The sequence below is a fragment of the Oncorhynchus masou genome, chromosome 3, assembly GCF_036934945.1.
Source record: "Oncorhynchus masou masou isolate Uvic2021 chromosome 3, UVic_Omas_1.1, whole genome shotgun sequence".
NCBI lineage: Eukaryota > Metazoa > Chordata > Actinopteri > Salmoniformes > Salmonidae > Oncorhynchus > Oncorhynchus masou.
Genome location: NC_088214.1, coordinates 21,515,907 through 21,534,092, shown reverse-complemented (window position 1 = coordinate 21,534,092; position 18,186 = coordinate 21,515,907). Strand labels below are relative to the sequence as shown.

The 18,186-nt window shown below is 44.0% G+C and overlaps 1 protein-coding gene across 1 annotated transcript in view; it reads right to left on the bottom strand.

The window, feature by feature from the left end:
- The window catches only part of LOC135512715 (voltage-dependent R-type calcium channel subunit alpha-1E-like), a 73,151-nt gene that overhangs the window by 34,890 nt on the left and 20,075 nt on the right, over positions 1–18,186 (bottom strand). The window contains exons 5-15 of the mRNA XM_064935027.1: positions 10,869–10,972; positions 10,568–10,726; positions 4,758–4,948; positions 4,356–4,459; positions 4,012–4,127; positions 3,175–3,228; positions 2,344–2,415; positions 1,908–2,111; positions 1,491–1,603; positions 1,093–1,205; positions 304–435 (exon numbers count right to left, since the gene is read on the bottom strand). Of these exons, the coding sequence (XP_064791099.1) occupies positions 304–435; positions 1,093–1,205; positions 1,491–1,603; positions 1,908–2,111; positions 2,344–2,415; positions 3,175–3,228; positions 4,012–4,127; positions 4,356–4,459; positions 4,758–4,948; positions 10,568–10,726; positions 10,869–10,972 (1,362 nt within the window). The remainder of the gene's footprint in view (positions 1–303; positions 436–1,092; positions 1,206–1,490; positions 1,604–1,907; positions 2,112–2,343; positions 2,416–3,174; positions 3,229–4,011; positions 4,128–4,355; positions 4,460–4,757; positions 4,949–10,567; positions 10,727–10,868; positions 10,973–18,186) is intronic.

Here is an 18,186-nt window from a genome sequence, read left to right as displayed (position 1 = left end):
ATATTTTCAGCCAGACGTTTCATTTCAGATTCATCATTCCATTTCCGATGCAGCACAACATAACATGGACCAGCTTCAGGCTGCTCCTGAATTTATATTTGGAATAATATCTGGTGATATGATCATGGCGAATCCACATCAATAGTCAATGAACAGAACAACTGAAAATACATTTATGGGACCTGAGACCTGTCTATAGAAGACATTCTTAATATCCTGATATTGGAGAACTACTGAATAATTATCCTGATATCAGTGACACTGTATCTAATTAATTAACCCAAACCCTATGGTTCTGCTCACCTGCCCCCAAAGAGCTGCATGCCCAGCAGGGCGAAGACAACAATGAAGAGGAAGAGGAGAAAGAGCAGACTAATGATGGACTTCATGGAACTCATGAGAGACACCACCAGGTTCCTCAGTGATGCCCAGTACCTGGTCAGGAAAAGGAGAGTAGGTTGGCACACTAAATAGACAGACCTCAATATCTTCCTTCTGCCATTTTGACTGCCTTTTAGAGTGGTAAATCATTGTACTTACAGCAGTAACACCAATACTGACCCTAAACCTAACATTAATCCCAACCTTAACCCTAGTGTGATAATACATTGTACTTACAACAGCAACCTTAACCCTAGTGTGATAATACATTGTACTTACAGCAGCAACCTTAACCCTAGTGTGATAATACATTGTACTTACAGCAGTAACCTTAACCCTAGTGTGATAATACATTGTACTTACAGCAGTAACCTTAACCCTAGTGTGATAATACATTGTACTTACAGCAGTAATCTTAACCCTAGTGTGATAATACATTGTACTTACAGCAGTAACCTTAACCCTAGTGTGATAATACATTGTACTTACAGCAGTAACCTTAACCCTAGTGTGATAATACATTGTACTTACAGCAGTAACCTTAACCCTAGTGTGATAATACATTGTACTTACAGCAGTAACCTTAACCCTAGTGTGATAATACATTGTACTTACAGCAGTAACCTTAACCCTAGTGTGATAATACATTGTACTTACAGCAGTAACACTAATGTTGACCCTAACCCTCATTCTGGTTGATGTCCCACTCACTTGGTGATCTTAAAGATCCTCAGGAGTCTCAGTGCCCTCAGGACGCTGATGCCAAAGGACATGCCAGGCCGGAAGAAGCCCCACACCACCTCAAAGATGCTGCCAACTATCACCTGCACAAGAGACACCAAGCAACACTCAAACACTGTAAGAGAAGTTCAGTTTAGACAAACCTCTATCATTAAGAACACACATTAGTCTGCAATATAGGACAGTATCACATAACAATAGCACTTAATTGTCCATATTGTTAGAAATGTAATGCCTCTTGATCCACCTGTATAATAATAAGCAAATATTTTGTTGCCACATTTGTAAATCTTGATTCCACTTAGCTGTGGTAATCAAGGTTCACCATAAGCTATCAGGGAGTAAACGTAAAGGATCAATGAACTCACTCCGCAGTCGAAGCAGTTGAATGAGGAGTGGAAATAGAGGCGGAATCCCAAGCCGTACATCTTTAAGAACATCTCTGCCAAGAAGAGCCCCAGGAAAACAAACTCTGCATAGTCTGAAAAAAATAATAAATCATTAAAAATGAAAGGCTGGGCAGATGTTGAGTTTTTCTCTGTTCAAACCCAGCTTTTTTTCAGGCTATGTTATAAACACTGTATGATGGAAGAGCGCCATCTTCATAGTCTGGAGAGATATTGAAAGTTATTCAGAATGCATTTAAAGTTTGCTACTGTAAATACAATACATAGCCTATGCTTTGGGCCAGGAGTTTTTTTTTTCGGAATGTGGAATTGTTGTGGTGGAATTGTCTATATAAATAAAAATGTTATTGATTCAATCAATTGATCGCTCAACCGTACACAGGAAGGTGGAGAGCCAGTCTGGCTGGTTATGGTGGACAATGGCCACACATATGGTGTTGAGAAACACCAGGCTGAGGACAGTCCAGTAGAAGGTGTCTGTCTTCACCATGCGCCGCAGGGAGATACGCAGCATACGCTCCTTACGACGCATGTATGCCACCGGGCCACGCCGCACTGTACGGATCCGCATACGAGGTGCTCCTGGGGGAGGAGGAATGAAAGGAGAGGAGGATAGTTTAAGAAAATAGAAAGAAAGAGAGGGAGAGAAAGGATATGGAGAGAGAAAAAGGTCAGGGTTGGAGAGAAGAGAGAAAAGGTGTAGAAAATATTAGAGGTGAAATAGGTACGGGGGAAAGAGATCAGAAATGGAGGTAGAGAGAAAGACAACAAGAAGCCTTAATATGAGGGTTTAGGTGGTGTGTTCCTCACTCACCTATAGTGGAGATCTCAGCATCCCCAGGACCTCCTCTACGCTTTGCATTTTTACTGGTGGCCCGCTTCAGCACTGAATACACACACGACAGAAAATTAGAACAAACAGAGAATGTCTCTAATAGCCGAGATAGTCTGACATGAAACCACAGATGCTTTATGACACAACACATTTCACGAGCCAGCATAGTGAATGGCAAACTAGCTCCAAATAGAAATAATGATATGTTAATGGTGGGAAATGGCACATATTCACGCTGACATACTAACTTTCAGGGCAAACTGACTGAAGTCCTCTGAACATGAGAGGAAGGGTAGATATTAGATACGGTGTAAATGAAAGTGTCATATGAATCATTCACGTCTTCTGAAAAGGAGTGAGACAAACAAAAACATTCTAAAAACAAGACCTTGTTGACAGATGGTATATCACTACAGGCGCACGCCAAGCCTTTTTCACTTTACTGTTACCAAGACAACCACAATGTCCACACAGTAAACAAAGCAAATTAACTTCTTGAGGTGTTTTACAGTATATTTTCACTTTTCACTGGCATTTGCAATTTTCTGCAGCAGCGACGAATGTCAAAGAGGAACAAAATGTTGCCTTTGTCAAAAGCTGGAGTTGTCGTGTAGTGGATGGAGAAAGGCAGGTCGTGAAAAGGTGAAGTGTTCAATGTATCATCAAAAACAGTGTACTGTATTGTATTGGACTGTAAGGATTACAGTGTCTGGACAATGTGTCTGGACTGTAAGGGTAGTGAATGTGGAAGGGAAGGACATTAATAGGACATTTTGGTGGTGACTCCTCTCAATGTCTTCTGGTTCTTACCATCTAAAGCAGATCTCCCCGACTTCTTGTTCTCCTCAGCCAGCATAACCTCCTCTGTGACATTGGGATGAACACATTTCAAGGTCATCCACACTAAGTGATCATAAAGTGTTACTGAAACATAAATATGTCTCTCTCCCTCTCTCAGCACTCTCTGAAGATTGTGAGCAAATTATGGGGCTAACCTGTTGAAATGTAATATTGAAATTATTGTTTTAGTATTGCAAAGGTGGAATTATTGGGGTATTGGGGCTGAATGTATAGTGTTGCATAGTGTCGATGCTCTAAGAGGAGGAGAAACTCATCATCAGGTAAGAGCTCATCTAGTGCTCGCCTGGCAGCCAACGTTTCTCTTTCAGGGCCCTGATAAACCCCTCCAGAGATGGAACACATTGATTTCTATGACTAACACATACATTTTAAACACACACACGGACGGGCACACACACACACCCACACACACACACATGGACGAGCTCATGTACACAAAAATGGACGCACACACACACATGGATGCGCACAGACTCGCATTCACACATACACACTTGAGTCAGTGAGTCAGTCTCACCTTCCTCTCAACCTCAACTTGCGTGGGAGAAAGATACTGTAGATTGCCATTATAGCACTGCAGCTTCACAAAGTCACCCTCCAGCCACATATTCACCAGGTATCTCCATCAGGGCAGAGCCATTTCAAAAGCAACACAGCAGCTTGCAAAATGAACATGATCTCCTTCGACCAAACCACAACACCCAAATCACCACTTGGATCTTATAATATATACATTGTTCCATCTTACATAGTTCTGGTGGCGGTTCTAAGGTGACAGTACAGTACCTGCTCGGTCTATCCAGGCTCTGTATCCGTTGAGTTCTCTCTCTACCTGCTGTTGGCGTCTCAGCTTCATGAAGGCTCTACGGTTCTCCACCCGCTCCCTCTCTTTGGCAAACTCCCTACACATGCAGGACATGGGGCAATCCATTGAAACCCCTTCCAAAACCCTCATACAATCACACAAACTAACACACACAAACGTGATTTCTATGACTAACGCATACATTTTAAACACACACACGGACGGGCACACACAAACACAGACGTGCACACACACACACAGACACACAGACACACACGCACACACGCACACACACACACACACACACACAGTTTTATTTACTCACCCGGAGAGGACTCCCAACACAAGGTTGAGTACGAAGAAAGAGCCGATGATGATGAGAGGAATAAAGTAGATCCAATTCCACATAAAGCCCAAGGCATCGTTGGTCTAGCACACACGAGACGTGTATGTAAATACAAGAAGTACAAGAACAGATACAAGATAGAGGCACCTATCAAACCTGTGCATTCAGGAATGCTCCACGAATCCACAAACCTTAGAGATACCCATGTAACACGCCAACATTCAGACAAAGCTCCCATTGACATCGATAAATCATTCACTATACGTGAAACATTGAATTACACGTGAAGTTAGGGTTTGACCCTCAATGTGTCTGCTCAAAAGAAACATATTTTTGTTGTTGTTGAGTAGCCTTAAAGTAGTTGGAGTGTACGGTACTCACATTGTAGAGCACAGCTGTCCATCCCTCCATGGTGATGCACTGGAAGACAGTGAGCACAGCAAACAGGATGTTGTCAAACTGGGTGATGCCGTCGTTGGGGCCGATCCATGACCCGACACAGTCGTACTTCTCTGGACACTTCCTCACTCCGCACGCAAACTCCACCTCAGTCGTATCCATCGTCTCATTTTCTAACACAGGACAAGGCAGAGGTGGTTAAAATGTAAGTAGCACGCTCCTTTCTTCACCAAACTAACGACACAGTGTTGCAGTATTCCACCTAACAGGATGGGGAGCCTTACAATCACTGTCCATGGCGTGTTGGACAGTGAAATCTAATTGTATTGTTCACATGCGCCGAATACAACAGGTGTAGACTTTACAGTGAAATGCTTACCTACGAGCCCTTTCCCAGAGTTAAAAAGTAAGAAAAATATTTGAACAAAATAAGGAAATGATAACACAATAAAATAACAATAGCGAGGTTATATATAAGGAATACCAGTACTGAGTCAATATTCATGGAAACAAGGTAGTTGAGGTAATTGAGGTAATATAGAATCTATATATACAGTACCAGTCAAAAGTTTGGACACACCTACTCATTCAAGGGTTTTTCTATTTTTACTATTTTCTACATTGTAGAAAAATAATGAAGACATCAAAACTATGAAATAACACATATGGAATCATGTAGGAACCAAAAAAGTGTTAAACAAATCAAAATATATTTTAAATGTGAAATTCTTCAAAGTAGCCACCCTTTGCTTTGATGACAGCTTTGCAAACTCTTGGCATTCTTTCAACCAGCTTCATTCATTGGAATGCATTTCAATTAACAGGTATGCCTTTTTAAAAGTTAATTTGTGGAATTTATTTCCTTCTTAATATGGTTGAGCCAATCAGTTGTGTTGTGACAAGGTAGGGGGTGGTATACAGAAGATAGCCCTATTTGGTAAAAGACCAAGTCCATATTATGGCAAGAACAGCTCAAATAAGCAAAGAGAAAAGACAGCCCATCATTACTTTAAGAGATGAAGGTCACTCAATGTGGAACATTTCAAGAAATATTAACGTTTCTTCAAGTGCAGTCGCAAAAACCATCAAGCCCTGTGATGAAACTGCTGCAGAGGATAAGTTCATTAGAGTTACCAGCCTCCGAAATTGCAGCCAAAATAAATGCTTCACAGAGTTCAAGTAACAGACACATATCAACGTCAACTGTTGGACTATCATTTGTTTTTCAACAGGACAATGACCCCAAACACACCTCCAGGCTGTGTAAGGGCTATTTGAACAAGATGGAGCGCTGCATGGATGACCTGGCGTCCACTATCACCCCAACTCAACCCAATTGAGATGGTTTGGGATGAGTTGAACCACAGAGTGAAGGAAAAGCAGCCAACAAGTGCTCAGCATATGTGGGAACTCCTTTTGAACTCATTCAAAAGCATTACAGAATGCCAAGTGTGCAAAGCTGTCATCAAGGCAAAGAGTGGCTACTTTGAAGAATCTAAAATCTATTTTGATTTGTTTAACAGTTTTTTGGATACTACATGATTCCATGTGTAATTTCATAGTTTTGATGTCTTCACTATTATTCTACAATGTATAAAATAGTAAAAATAAAGTAAAACCTTTGAATGAGTAGGTGTGTCCAAACTTTTGACTGGTACTGTGGCTTGGGGTAAAAAGTAACTAGGAAATCAGGATAGATAATATATGTGTGTGTGTGTGCGTGTGTGTGTGCGTATGTGTGTGTGTGTGTGTGTGTGTGTGTGTGTGTGTGTGTGTGTGTGTGTGTGTGTGTGTGTGTGTGTGTGTGTGTGTGTGTGTGTGAATGTGTGTGAGTGTGTGTGTGTGTGTGTGTGTGTGTGTGTGTGTGTGTGTGTGTGTGTGTGTGTGTGTGTGTGTGTTGGAGTGTCAGTGTAGTATGTGTGGGTGTGTGGGTAGAGTCTAGTGAGTGTACATAATGTCAGTGCAAAGAAAATACAAGTAATAATGAAGGAGGTCAGTGTAAATAGTCAGGGTGGCCTTTTGATGAACTGTTCAGCAGTCTTATGGTTTGGGGGTAGAAGATATTCAGGACCCTTTTGGGGTCAGACTTGGCGTTCCAGTACTGCTTGCCATTCAGTAACAGAGAAAACTATGACTTGGGTTGTTGGAGTATTTGGCAATTTTAAGGGCCTTCTTCTGACAACGCCCTGGTATAGAGGTCCTGGTTGGCAGGGAGTTTGGCCCCACTGATGTACTGAGTCGTACTCACTACCCTCTGTAGTGTCTTGCAGTCGGATGCCGAGCAGTTGCCATTGCGGTGATGCAGCCAGTTAAGATGGTCTCAATGGTGCAGCTGTAGAACCTTTTGAGAATCTGAGGATCCATGCCAAATCTTTTCAGCCTGATTACATTAGCTCTGCTTCTGACCTTTTCCAATGTCACCATAGACTGAATAGGATTTAGGAGTAGGGGATGTCTAGAGCGGTGTCCCTCTCAACCTTAATTACAACAGGGGAGCTATGATCCCTTGTCCTTGGAGGACCACTTATATTAAAAACTGTCACTTGAGAACTGACTGAATCTGTGTCAGCTAACCATCTCAGGGACCACTCACCAACATCCCAGGGGTCAGTGTTGCTGCGTGAATTGACAGTTGAGAAATACACATTTCTGGAGATTGATATACAGTATATCACTGGGTCAAACCATACTTTTTCCATGTTAGAGTAAATAAAATACTATTTGTGGCTTGTGTAATTACAGAGTAATCATTGTTGGCTAATTGAAATGTAGCTAGGCCTCTCAGTTGGGCACACTAACATTAATAATATGTTTGCCCCATGTCATCGTCTAACAAAGGAAGTTTCCATCCTTTGTGCAAATTAGAAGCCTGTAAGTACAGTAAACCAGTCAGACAAAGCCATTTGAAACATGACTGTGTAAATAAAAACAAAACAATAATACACTCTAAGAAAAAAAGGTGCTATCTAGAACCTAAAATGGTTATTTGGCTGTCCCCATATGAGAACCCTTTGAAGAACTCTTTTTGGTTCCAGGTAGAACCATTTTCGGGTTCCATGTAGAACCTTTTCCACAGAGGATTCTACATGGAACCCAAGAGTACAACCTGTAGCCAGAAAGGGTTCTACCTGGAACCAAAAAGGGTTCTCTTATGGGGTCAGCTGAAGAACCCTTTTGGAACCCTTTATTCTAAGTGTACTTAGAAAAAAGTGTTAAATGGGACAGAATGGTCCTCGTGAAGCTGCCAGGTAAAAGATTCACATTATATAGATGTTCTTATAAACAGTGCAGGGGGAGAGAGTTAAATACAGTATGTTAAAGTTAAATACAGTATAATAGAGTATGTTAAAATTAAAAATTGAGCACATAGGGGAAGGGGACCTCCTCCAGGGATAGAGGTAGAAGTGGGCAAAAAGGTTTTGCCAGAGTGTGAGGGAGTGTGGGGTAGTGTGTGAAATACAGGGACTGTGGGGTAGTGTGTGAAATACAGGGAGTGTGGGGTAGTGTGTGAAATACAGGGAGTGTGGGGTAGTGTGTGAAATACAGGGAGTGTGGGGTAGTGTGTGAAATACTGGGAGTGTGGGGTAGTGCAGTGGTTCCCCACCTTTTCCGAGTTACTGTACCACCAACTGAATTTTGCTCTGTCCGAGGTTCCCCTGTGTCACACCCTGACCATAGTTTGCTTTGTATGTTTGTATGTTTTGTTTGGTCAGGGTGTGATCTGAGTGGGCATTCTATGTTACATGTCTAGTTTGTCTATTTCTATGTTTGGCCTGATATGGTTCTCAATCAGAGGCAGGTGTTAGTCATTGTCTCTGATTGGGAACCATATTTAGGTACCCTGTTTGGTGTTGGGTTTTGGGGGTGATTGTTCCTGTCTCTGTGTTTGCACCAGATAGGGCTGTTTTTTTTTGATTTTCCACGTTTATTGTTTTGTAGTGTTCGTGTTTATCTTTTTTTTTATTAAACATGAATCAATATAACCACGCTGCGTTTTGGTCCGCCTCTCCTTCACCACAAGAAAACCGTGACACCCTGAAGTACTGTGAGAGAAAAATTACGTATTTACCTTTTAATTTCTTATTAATGGTTAACAATTCATATTTCACTAATAGTAAGGCATTTCTGTCCTACTAATACTGTGTTTTTATGGTTTCCATTCTAGTTCCCTGCAGTCAATCTGGGCGTATGGTCACAAGAGATGGCTTGAGCTGACAAATGAGTTAAAGACTGCATTACAAGGACAAGAATGTGTTTTACTAGAGATAGCTTAGGAGAAGAACAATCCCTCAATGTCTCAAAATCATCCCTGCATTTGAGAAACTAAACTAGGGTAGGGGTTAAGACAACAACTCCGCGCAGATAATGACCGGATGAACCCAGAGTGGCTTATGGTGCCCTTGGTCTGCATGGGATGGGTGGAACCAGCCATGACTAAGCATTGTTAGTGTCAGCTATATAAAGAACACTGCATTTGCGTATAGGTTAGATTACTCGGCCAAACAGTCAAGAGTGTTGGGTTGACTGGTCTCATTATTGCAATAATTAATCGATATTAAATAAAGATGATTGTTTGAAGAAATGACAAAGTTTCTCTCACTTGATTAGAATATTTCACGACAGTACCCCGTCGGCTCTGACTTAGAATACGTGGACAACTACAAATACCTGGGTGTCTGGTTAGACTGTAAACTCTCCTTCCAGACTCACATTAAGCATCTCCAATCCAAAATTAAATCTAGAATCTGCTTCCTATATCGCAACAAAGCATCCTTCACTCATGCTGCCAAACATACCCTTGTAAAACTGACCATCCTACCGATCCTCGACTTCGGTGATGTCATCTATAAAATAGCCTCCAACACTCTACTCAACAAACTGGATGCAGTCTATCACAGTGCAATCCGTTTTGTCACCAAAGCCCCATATACTACCCACCATTACGACCTGTACGCTCTCGTTGGTTGGCCCTCGCTTCATACTCGTCGCCAAACCCACTGGCTACAGGTTATCCAAAAGTCTCTGGTCACCATAGCAGCACCCACTCGTAGTACGCGCTCCAGCAGATATATCTCACTGGTCACCCCCAAAGCCAATTCCTCCTTTGGTCGTCTTTCCTTCCAGTTCTCTGCTGCCCATGACTGGAACGAATTGCAAAAATCTCTGAACCTGGAGACTCACATCTCCATCACTAGCTTTAAGAGCAGTTTACAGATCATTGCACCTGTACTTAGCCTATCTGTAAACAGCCCATCTATCCACCTAACTCATCGCCGTACTGGTATTTATTTATTTATTTTGCTCCTTTGCACCCCAGTATGTCTACCTGCACATTCATCTTCTGCCGATCTACCATTCCAGTGTTTAATTGCTATATTGTAATTACTTCGCCATCATGGCCTATTTATTTCCTTAACTTACCTTATTTGCACTCACTGTATACAGACTTTTTGTTTTCTTTTGTTCTACTGTATTATTGACTGTATGTTTTGTTTATTCCACGTGTAACTCTGTTGTTGCATGTGTCGAATTGCTATGCTTTATCTTGGCCAGGTCGCAGTTGCAAATGAGAACTTGTTCTCAACTAGCCTACCTGGTTAAATAAAGGTGAATTAAAAAAATTAAATAAAAAAAAGTGCATTTTACCAGTAGGCCTATGGTCTAGTGAGTCTTCTCAAGTACCCCAATGGATAAGCCAAGTAACCCTGGGGGTCCTAATACCGCAGGTTGGGAACCACTAGGATAGTGTATGAAATGCAGGGAGTGTGAGGGAGAGTGGAGTATGTTCCTACCCAGGATGTCAGCTGTAGGTAGACAGGTGTGGTGGAGCTTCCCGCTGTAGAACTCCAGGCCGATGATGGCGAACATGAGAATGGCGAAGAACAAGAGCAGGCCGATCTGAAGCAGAGGCACCATGGCCTTCATGATGGACTTCAGCACGATCTGCAAGCCTGGTGACACCACACATGTGTATGAATAGTTAATGCCTGATTGCCTCTGGGAATAAGACATTGTAGTAGAGTACAGACAGAGGTATTATGATACTGTAACTGATTAATATTTCAGCTGGTGATTGATATGCAGAGTACTTACTAGGGATCCCAGAGACCAGTTTGAGAGGCCTCAGGACTCGCACCGCCCTCAGAGTCCGCAGGTCCACGGGGATGTTCATGTGGGCCCCTGCTGTAGCCAGGATTCTGCCGGCACATGTTTTCAATGTAATTAATGGTTAATAGGTAGTGTGGCTTATGGATAAGGAACTTTGAGTGACAGAAGCGGTCTACGTTGAGGAAATCAAATTAACCCACAATTATCATCATCTGATAACTTATCACATTCAGAGCGACACTATCAGCTTAACAGAATATTTCCATCATTCAGTATGGATTTGGGTAGAAAGCCAATAGCTTTTGTTGATGATTGAAATAAATTGTGCTGTCATGCTCACAATTCAAGCCAATCTTCCATGAAAGCAATTCAGTATGTCTTATTCTTATTCTTAATTTGTGTCTCGGAAACGGTCCCTCTGTGTGTGGTTTATTCCATAAAAAAAATGGATTAGTTAGACCTTTCCTGACGAACAGCAAACCTTTCGGTTACTGCAGTTCTAATGGTTTCAACGTTATGTCTTCTAATGGTTTCAACGTTATGTCCTCTAATGGTTTCAGCGTTATGTCCTCTAATGGTTTCAACATTATGTCCTCTAATGGTTTCAACGTTATGTCCTCTAATGGTTTCAACGTTATGTCCTCTAATGGTTTCAGCGTTATGTCCTCTAATGGTTTCAACGTTATGTCCTCTAATGGTTTCAACGTTATGTCCTCTAATGGTTTCAACGTTGTGTCCTCTAATGGTTTCAACGTTATGTCCTCTAATGGTTTCAGCGTTATGTCCTCTAATGGTTTCAACGTTATGTCCTCTAATGGTTTTCAATGGTACTAGTCTCAAACACACACTGCATAGTGTTTTGCAAGGGTGAAGGTATTGGGTTTAACAATAAGATGTTTTCTAATAATAAATGTTTTATAAACATATGACTACCATGCAATGGTTAATATTTGTATTATTTTATTAGGGTTGTCACATTTAGTCACAAGTCCATATGTCCATCTAAATGCTGGGCCTGTAGTCTTCTTCTTATGAGAATTGCACCATATGGATAGCCCTCTCAGAGAGCCTCCATTTGTTGGACTACTCAAGGATAGTTGTGTTGAAGCATTAGGTTGCTAAGAGAAGGACAAACTGAATTGCTTTCATGGAGGACTGGCTTGACCACACAATGTATTTTCACCATCAGCAAAAGCTATTGGTTTTCTGCTCGAAGATGCAAAGAAATGATGTGATCTATTTAATAAACACAAGAGACCAGCGAAATGGATAAAAGGGTGTGGTGGCATTAGCAGGAACAGCAGCACCTAGTTGGGAAAACCTGGTACTTTCATACTCATTTATGGTAAATAATGTAAGCAAATTCATTGGGGGGGAGGGACCATCACCAGAGTCACAGGAAATACATTACAAAGGATGAAAAAACTCCAAACCACATCTTTATACTACTTCTCAAACATAGAGAACTGATACTGTGCACTGGCTGTTGGGGTGGGATTGGCGTGGGTTGTGTGTGGGGGGGGGGGGAATGATATTGGAATCCTCATGTCTTAGTCATTGATAAAAATAAATAGGATCCAAATCGGATGTTAGGTACGATATCTATTGAAGATGATATGAATCCTATAAATTAAAATAGCCAATTTGGATGCAATCAATTTGATCAAATACAATGTCACCAAAATAACCTTTCAAGAATGCTAATCTTATCTGTTTCTAACTAAAGAAATGAGTTCAGAACAATCTGAGATGGTGGGTGTCATGGCTTGCTGAAATGACATGGAATAACCCTATTCACATCCTACCACCCACATACATATTGACAACCCTCCACCCACGCACACAAACATTGAAAACATTTACAGCAACCAACAGGAAGTAAAGAAAGGCAAATCAGTCTCTGTATTAACTGTACTTCCTGTACATTGTACTGTACACTACATTGCTAACACCATACATGTATGACTTTGAACAGGCATTCATTCTATTCTATGTATAGATGAATCGATTAACTTCTGATAGTAAGTGCTGCGGATTGTGGGGGAGGGGTTGTGTGGAGGAGGGGGGGGCAGAAAGCACATGGCAGAAACTCAAGTGTGGGCCCACGCAATAGAGAGAGGGATGGAGAGAGAGAGGGAGAGAGAGAGGGAGAGAGAGAGAAGGTGCTAGAGAGAGAGAGAGAGCAGAGAGGGAGTGTGGAGAGGTGTGGGAGTCTACAGCCATCAAACACATTGAACAAAAGCTGTAGCACTGCTGCTCCTTCATGGCTGATTGGGCAGAGAATTTCTTCTGACCACAGATCACTAGTTTCATGCAGCTGAATCCCTTCTGTCCAAACAAATCACCAGAACAACATTAAAAATACAATCAATGCAAGGGAAAACCGACATAAAATGTTTTGTCCAAGTTTCATTTAGAGCCACAAGACCAAAAGCCTGGTCCCAGATCCATTGCTGTCATTGTCAAGCAAAACACGATAATGAGTGCCAGTTGACATGATAGCACAAACAGACTGGCAGACCAGTCTGTCACATCTACACAGTCTAAATCTACCATGACCTGAACTGGAGAAATGCACTAGCTATTAGAGAGAATGTTCAGAACACTCTTAGAACAAAGGGTTCCAAAAAAGTTATTCGGCGAGCCCTTTCCATAGAGGGCTCTACAAGGAACCCAAAAGGGTTCTACTTGGAACCAAAAAGGTTCTTCAAATTGTTCTTCTATGGGGACAGCCGAAGAACCCTTTAATTAAGGTTCTAGATAGCACCTTTTTTTCTAAGAGTGTAGATGTTAATGTAATGGATAGATATGAATAGCAGGGCCAGATTTCTGGATTTTTTTAATGCTGTTTCTGTGATGGTTTGTCGTCGTTTGTTCTTGTGACACTGAGTGGCTGCTCTACCTTCCCGGTCTCCTCATAGTGTAACACTGAGTGGCTGATCTACCTTCCCGGGCACCTCATAGTGTAACACTGAGTGGCTGCTCTACCTTCCCGGTCACCTCATAGTGTAACACTGAGTGGCTGCTCTACCTTCCCGGTCTCCTCATAGTGTAACACTGAGTGAATGATCTACCTTCCCGGTCACCTCATAGTGTAACACTGAGTGGCTGCTCTACCTTCCCGGTCACCTCATAGTGTAACACTGAGTGGCTGCTCTACCTTCCCGGTCACCTCATAGTGTTACACTGAGTGGCTGCTCTACCTTCCCGGTCTCCTCATAGTGTAACACTGAGTGGCTGCTCTACCTTCCCGGTCTCCTCATAGTGTAACACTGAGTGGCTGCTCTACCTTCCCGGTCTCCTCATAGTGTAACACTGAGTGGCTGCTCTACCTTCCCGGTCTCCTCATAGTGTAACACTGAGTGGCTGCTCTACCTTCCCGGTCTCCTCATAGTGTAACACTGAGTGGCTGCTCTACCTTCCCGGTCACCTCATAGTGTTATACTGAGTGGCTGATCTACCTCCCCGGTCTCCTCATAGTGTGACACTGAGTGGCTGCTCTACCTTCCCGGTCTCCTCATAGTGTAACACTGAGTGGCTGCTCTACCTTCCCGGTCTCCTCATAGTGTAACACTGAGTGGCTGATCTACCTTCCCGGTCTCCTCATAGTGTAACACTGAGTGGCTGATCTACCTTCTCCTCATAGTGTAACACTGAGTGGCTGCTCTACCTTCCCGGTCACCTCATAGTGTTACACTGAGTGGCTGCTCTACCTTCCCGGTCACCTCATAGTGTAACACTGAGTGGCTGATCTACCTTCCCGGTCTCCTCATAGTGTAACACTGAGTGGCTGATCTACCTCCACGGTCACCTCATAGTGTAACACTGAGTGGCTGATCTACCTTCCCGGTCTCCTCATAGTGTAACACTGAGTGGCTGCTCTACCTTCCCGGTCTCCTCATAGTGTAACACTGAGTGGCTGATCTACCTTCCCGGTCACCTCATAGTGTTACACTGAGTGGCTGATCTACCTTCCCGGTCTCCTCATAGTGTAACACTGAGTGGCTGATCTACCTTCCCGGTCTCCTCATAGTGTAACACTGAGTGGCTGCTCTACCTTCCCGGTCTCCTCATAGTGTAACACTGAGTGGCTTATCTACCTTCCCGGTCACCTCATAGTGTAACACTGAGTGGCTGATCTACCTTCCCGGTCTCCTCATAGTGTTACACTGAGTGGCTGATCTACCTTCCCGGTCTCCTCATAGTGTAACACTGAGTGGCTGATCTACCTTCCCGGTCACCTCATAGTGTTACACTGAGTGGCTGATCTACCTTCCCGGTCTCCTCATAGTGTTACACTGAGTGGCTGCTCTACCTTCCCGGTCTCCTCATAGTGTTACACTGAGTGGCTGATCTACCTTCCCGGTCTCCTCATAGTGTTACACTGAGTGGCTGCTCTACCTTCCCGGTCACCTCATAGTGTTACACTGAGTGGCTGCTCTACCTTCCCGGTCTCCTCATAGTGTTACACTGAGTGGCTGCTCTACCTTCCCGGTCACCTCATAGTGTTACACTGAGTGGCTGCTCTACCTTCCCGGTCTCCTCATAGTGTTACACTGAGTGGCTGCTCTACCTTCCCGGTCACCTCATAGTGTTACACTGAGTGGCTGCTCTACCTTCCCGGTCTCCTCATAGTGTTACACTGAGTGGCTGCTCTACCTTCCCGGTCACCTCATAGTGTTACACTGAGTGGCTGCTCTACCTTCCCGGTCTCCTCATAGTGTTACACTGAGTCGCTGCTCTACCTTCCCGGTCTCCTCATAGTGTTACACTGAGTGGCTGCTCTACCTTCCCGGTTATAGTGTTACACTGTATTGTACTGAAACTGACTTTTAAGTGGTTGAATTCATTACATGAACAGAATGTGGCCTGCCGGCCTCTCCCACACACCTCCACCTACACAGAGAACAACCACTGAACACAGGGAGGGACATATAAGAAGAAAAGAAAGAGAAACTATTTGAACATCATGTTGCTGCCATTTTAAGAAGACTGCTTACAGCGTATGACAAGACATACAGAGGAGTCCTGTGTGTACGCCTATAGATGCCAGTACTAGTTTTAAGTGCATTATCTTCCATTTAATGTCATAAACATAACGTTTTATAAAACATTCCGCATGCTTCCATTGGGATTAGAATAGCAGTCTGCATTTATCCATTATTAGTTACCGAATAAATAGCTGGGCCTGTGTTTTCACAACGACTACCCACATGGGACTATAAACCATTGTTTATACAGTTCAATTAGCTGTATGATTGCATGATTGGAAATGAGACCCCTACACACTCTCTCTTTTAAAACTCAAGGTTAACACCCATGGTGAGTACAAGTACTTGTAATGCAATATAACATGTCAATTCATTTCTTGAGTTCACTATCAAGAGCACAATAGGATTACGTGACTGAATGATGCACGATTGATTGGTTGAGTGATTATTTGGTTAATTTATTAATTGGTTGAGTGATTAACTTGTTAATTGATTGATTTAGGTGATAACTGCTGTAGAAAAAAATGGCATTTCTGTATACAGACTGAGAAGGAAAATGAAGGGGAACTAGGAGCTGGACTGAATATATGCTGAGGAGCACACACACACACACACACACACAAGCACGCACGCACGCACACACGCACAGTATGGAGTAACTGTCTCTGTGCCAGATGGCTAATGAATCATTCAGAACACCCACCCAAATATATTATGCATTACAGCTAAGTGTCACACACACTCTCCAACAGGGACAGCAGAGAGGGGCACAAGGGGCAGGGGGCGAAGGGTGGAGGGTGGAGGACCGGGCTGGCGGGTGAGGGGAGCAGGGACGATGAGCTGGTCTGACACATACAGTGGAGAGAGAGGGGTGAGGGGAGCAGGGACGATGAGCTGCTCTGACACATACAGTAGAGAGAGAGGGGTGAGGGGAGCAGGGACGATGAGCTGCTCTGACACATACAGTAGAGAGAGAGAAGGGTGAGGGGAGCAGGGACGATGAGCTGGTCTGACACATAAAGTAGAGAGAGAGAAGGGTGAGGGGAGCAGGGACGATGAGCTGGTTTGACACATACAGTAGAGAGAGAGGGGTGAGGGGAGCAGGGACGATGAGCTGGTCTGACACATAAAGTAGAGAGAGAGAAGGGTGAGGGGAGCAGGGACGATGAGCTGGTCTGACACATACAGTAGAGAGAGAGGGGTGAGGGGAGCAGGGACAATGAGCTGGTCTGACAAATGGAGTAGAGAGAGAGAGGGGTGAGTGGAGCAGGGACGATGAGCTGCTCTGACACATACAGTAGAGAGAGAGTGGTGAGGGGAGCAGGGACGATGAGCTGGTCTGACACATACAGTAGAGAGAGAGAGGTGAGGGGAGCAGGGACGATGAGCTGGTCTGACACATACAGTAGAGAGAGAGAGGTGAGGGGAGCAGGGACGATGAGCTGGTCTGACACATACAGTAGAGAGAGAGAGGTGAGGGGAGCAGGGACGATGAGCTGGTCTGACACATAGAGTAGAGAGAGAGGGGTGAGGGGAGCAGGGACAATGAGCTGCTCTGACACATACAGTAGAGAGAGAGAGGGGAGGGGAGCAGGGATGATGAGCTGGTCTGACACATACAGTAGAGAGAGGGGGTGAGGGGAGCAGGGACGATGAGCTGCTCTGACACATACAGTAGAGTGAGGGGGTGAGGGGAGCAAGGACGATGAGCTGCTCTGACACATACAGTAGAGAGAGGGGTGAGGGGAGCAGGGGTGATGAGCTGGTCTGACAAATGGAGTAGAGAGAGAGAGGGGTGAGTGGAGCAGGGACGATGAGCTGCTCTGACACATACAGTAGAGAGAGAGGGGTGAGGGGAGCAGGGGTGATGAGCTGGTCTGACAAATGGAGTAGAGAGAGAGAGGGGTGAGTGGAGCAGGGACGATGAGCTGCTCTGACACATACAGTAGAGAGAGAGAGGGGTGAGGGGAGCAGGGACGATGAGCTGGTCTGACACATACAGTAGAGAGAGAAAGGGGTGAGGGGAGCAGGGGTGATGAGCTGGTCTGACACATAGAGTAGAGAGAGAGAGGGGGTGAGGGGAGCAGGGACGATGAGCTGGTCTGACACATAGAGTAGAGAGAGAGGGGGGTGAGGGGAGCAGGGACAATGAGCTGGTCTGACACACAGAGTAGAGAGAGAGGGGGGTGAGGGGAGCAGGGACGATGAGCTGGTCTGACAAATGGAGTAGAGAGAGGGGTGAGTGGAGCAGGGACGATGAGCTGCTCTGACACATACAGTAGAGAGAGAGAGGGGTGAGGGGAGCAGGAACG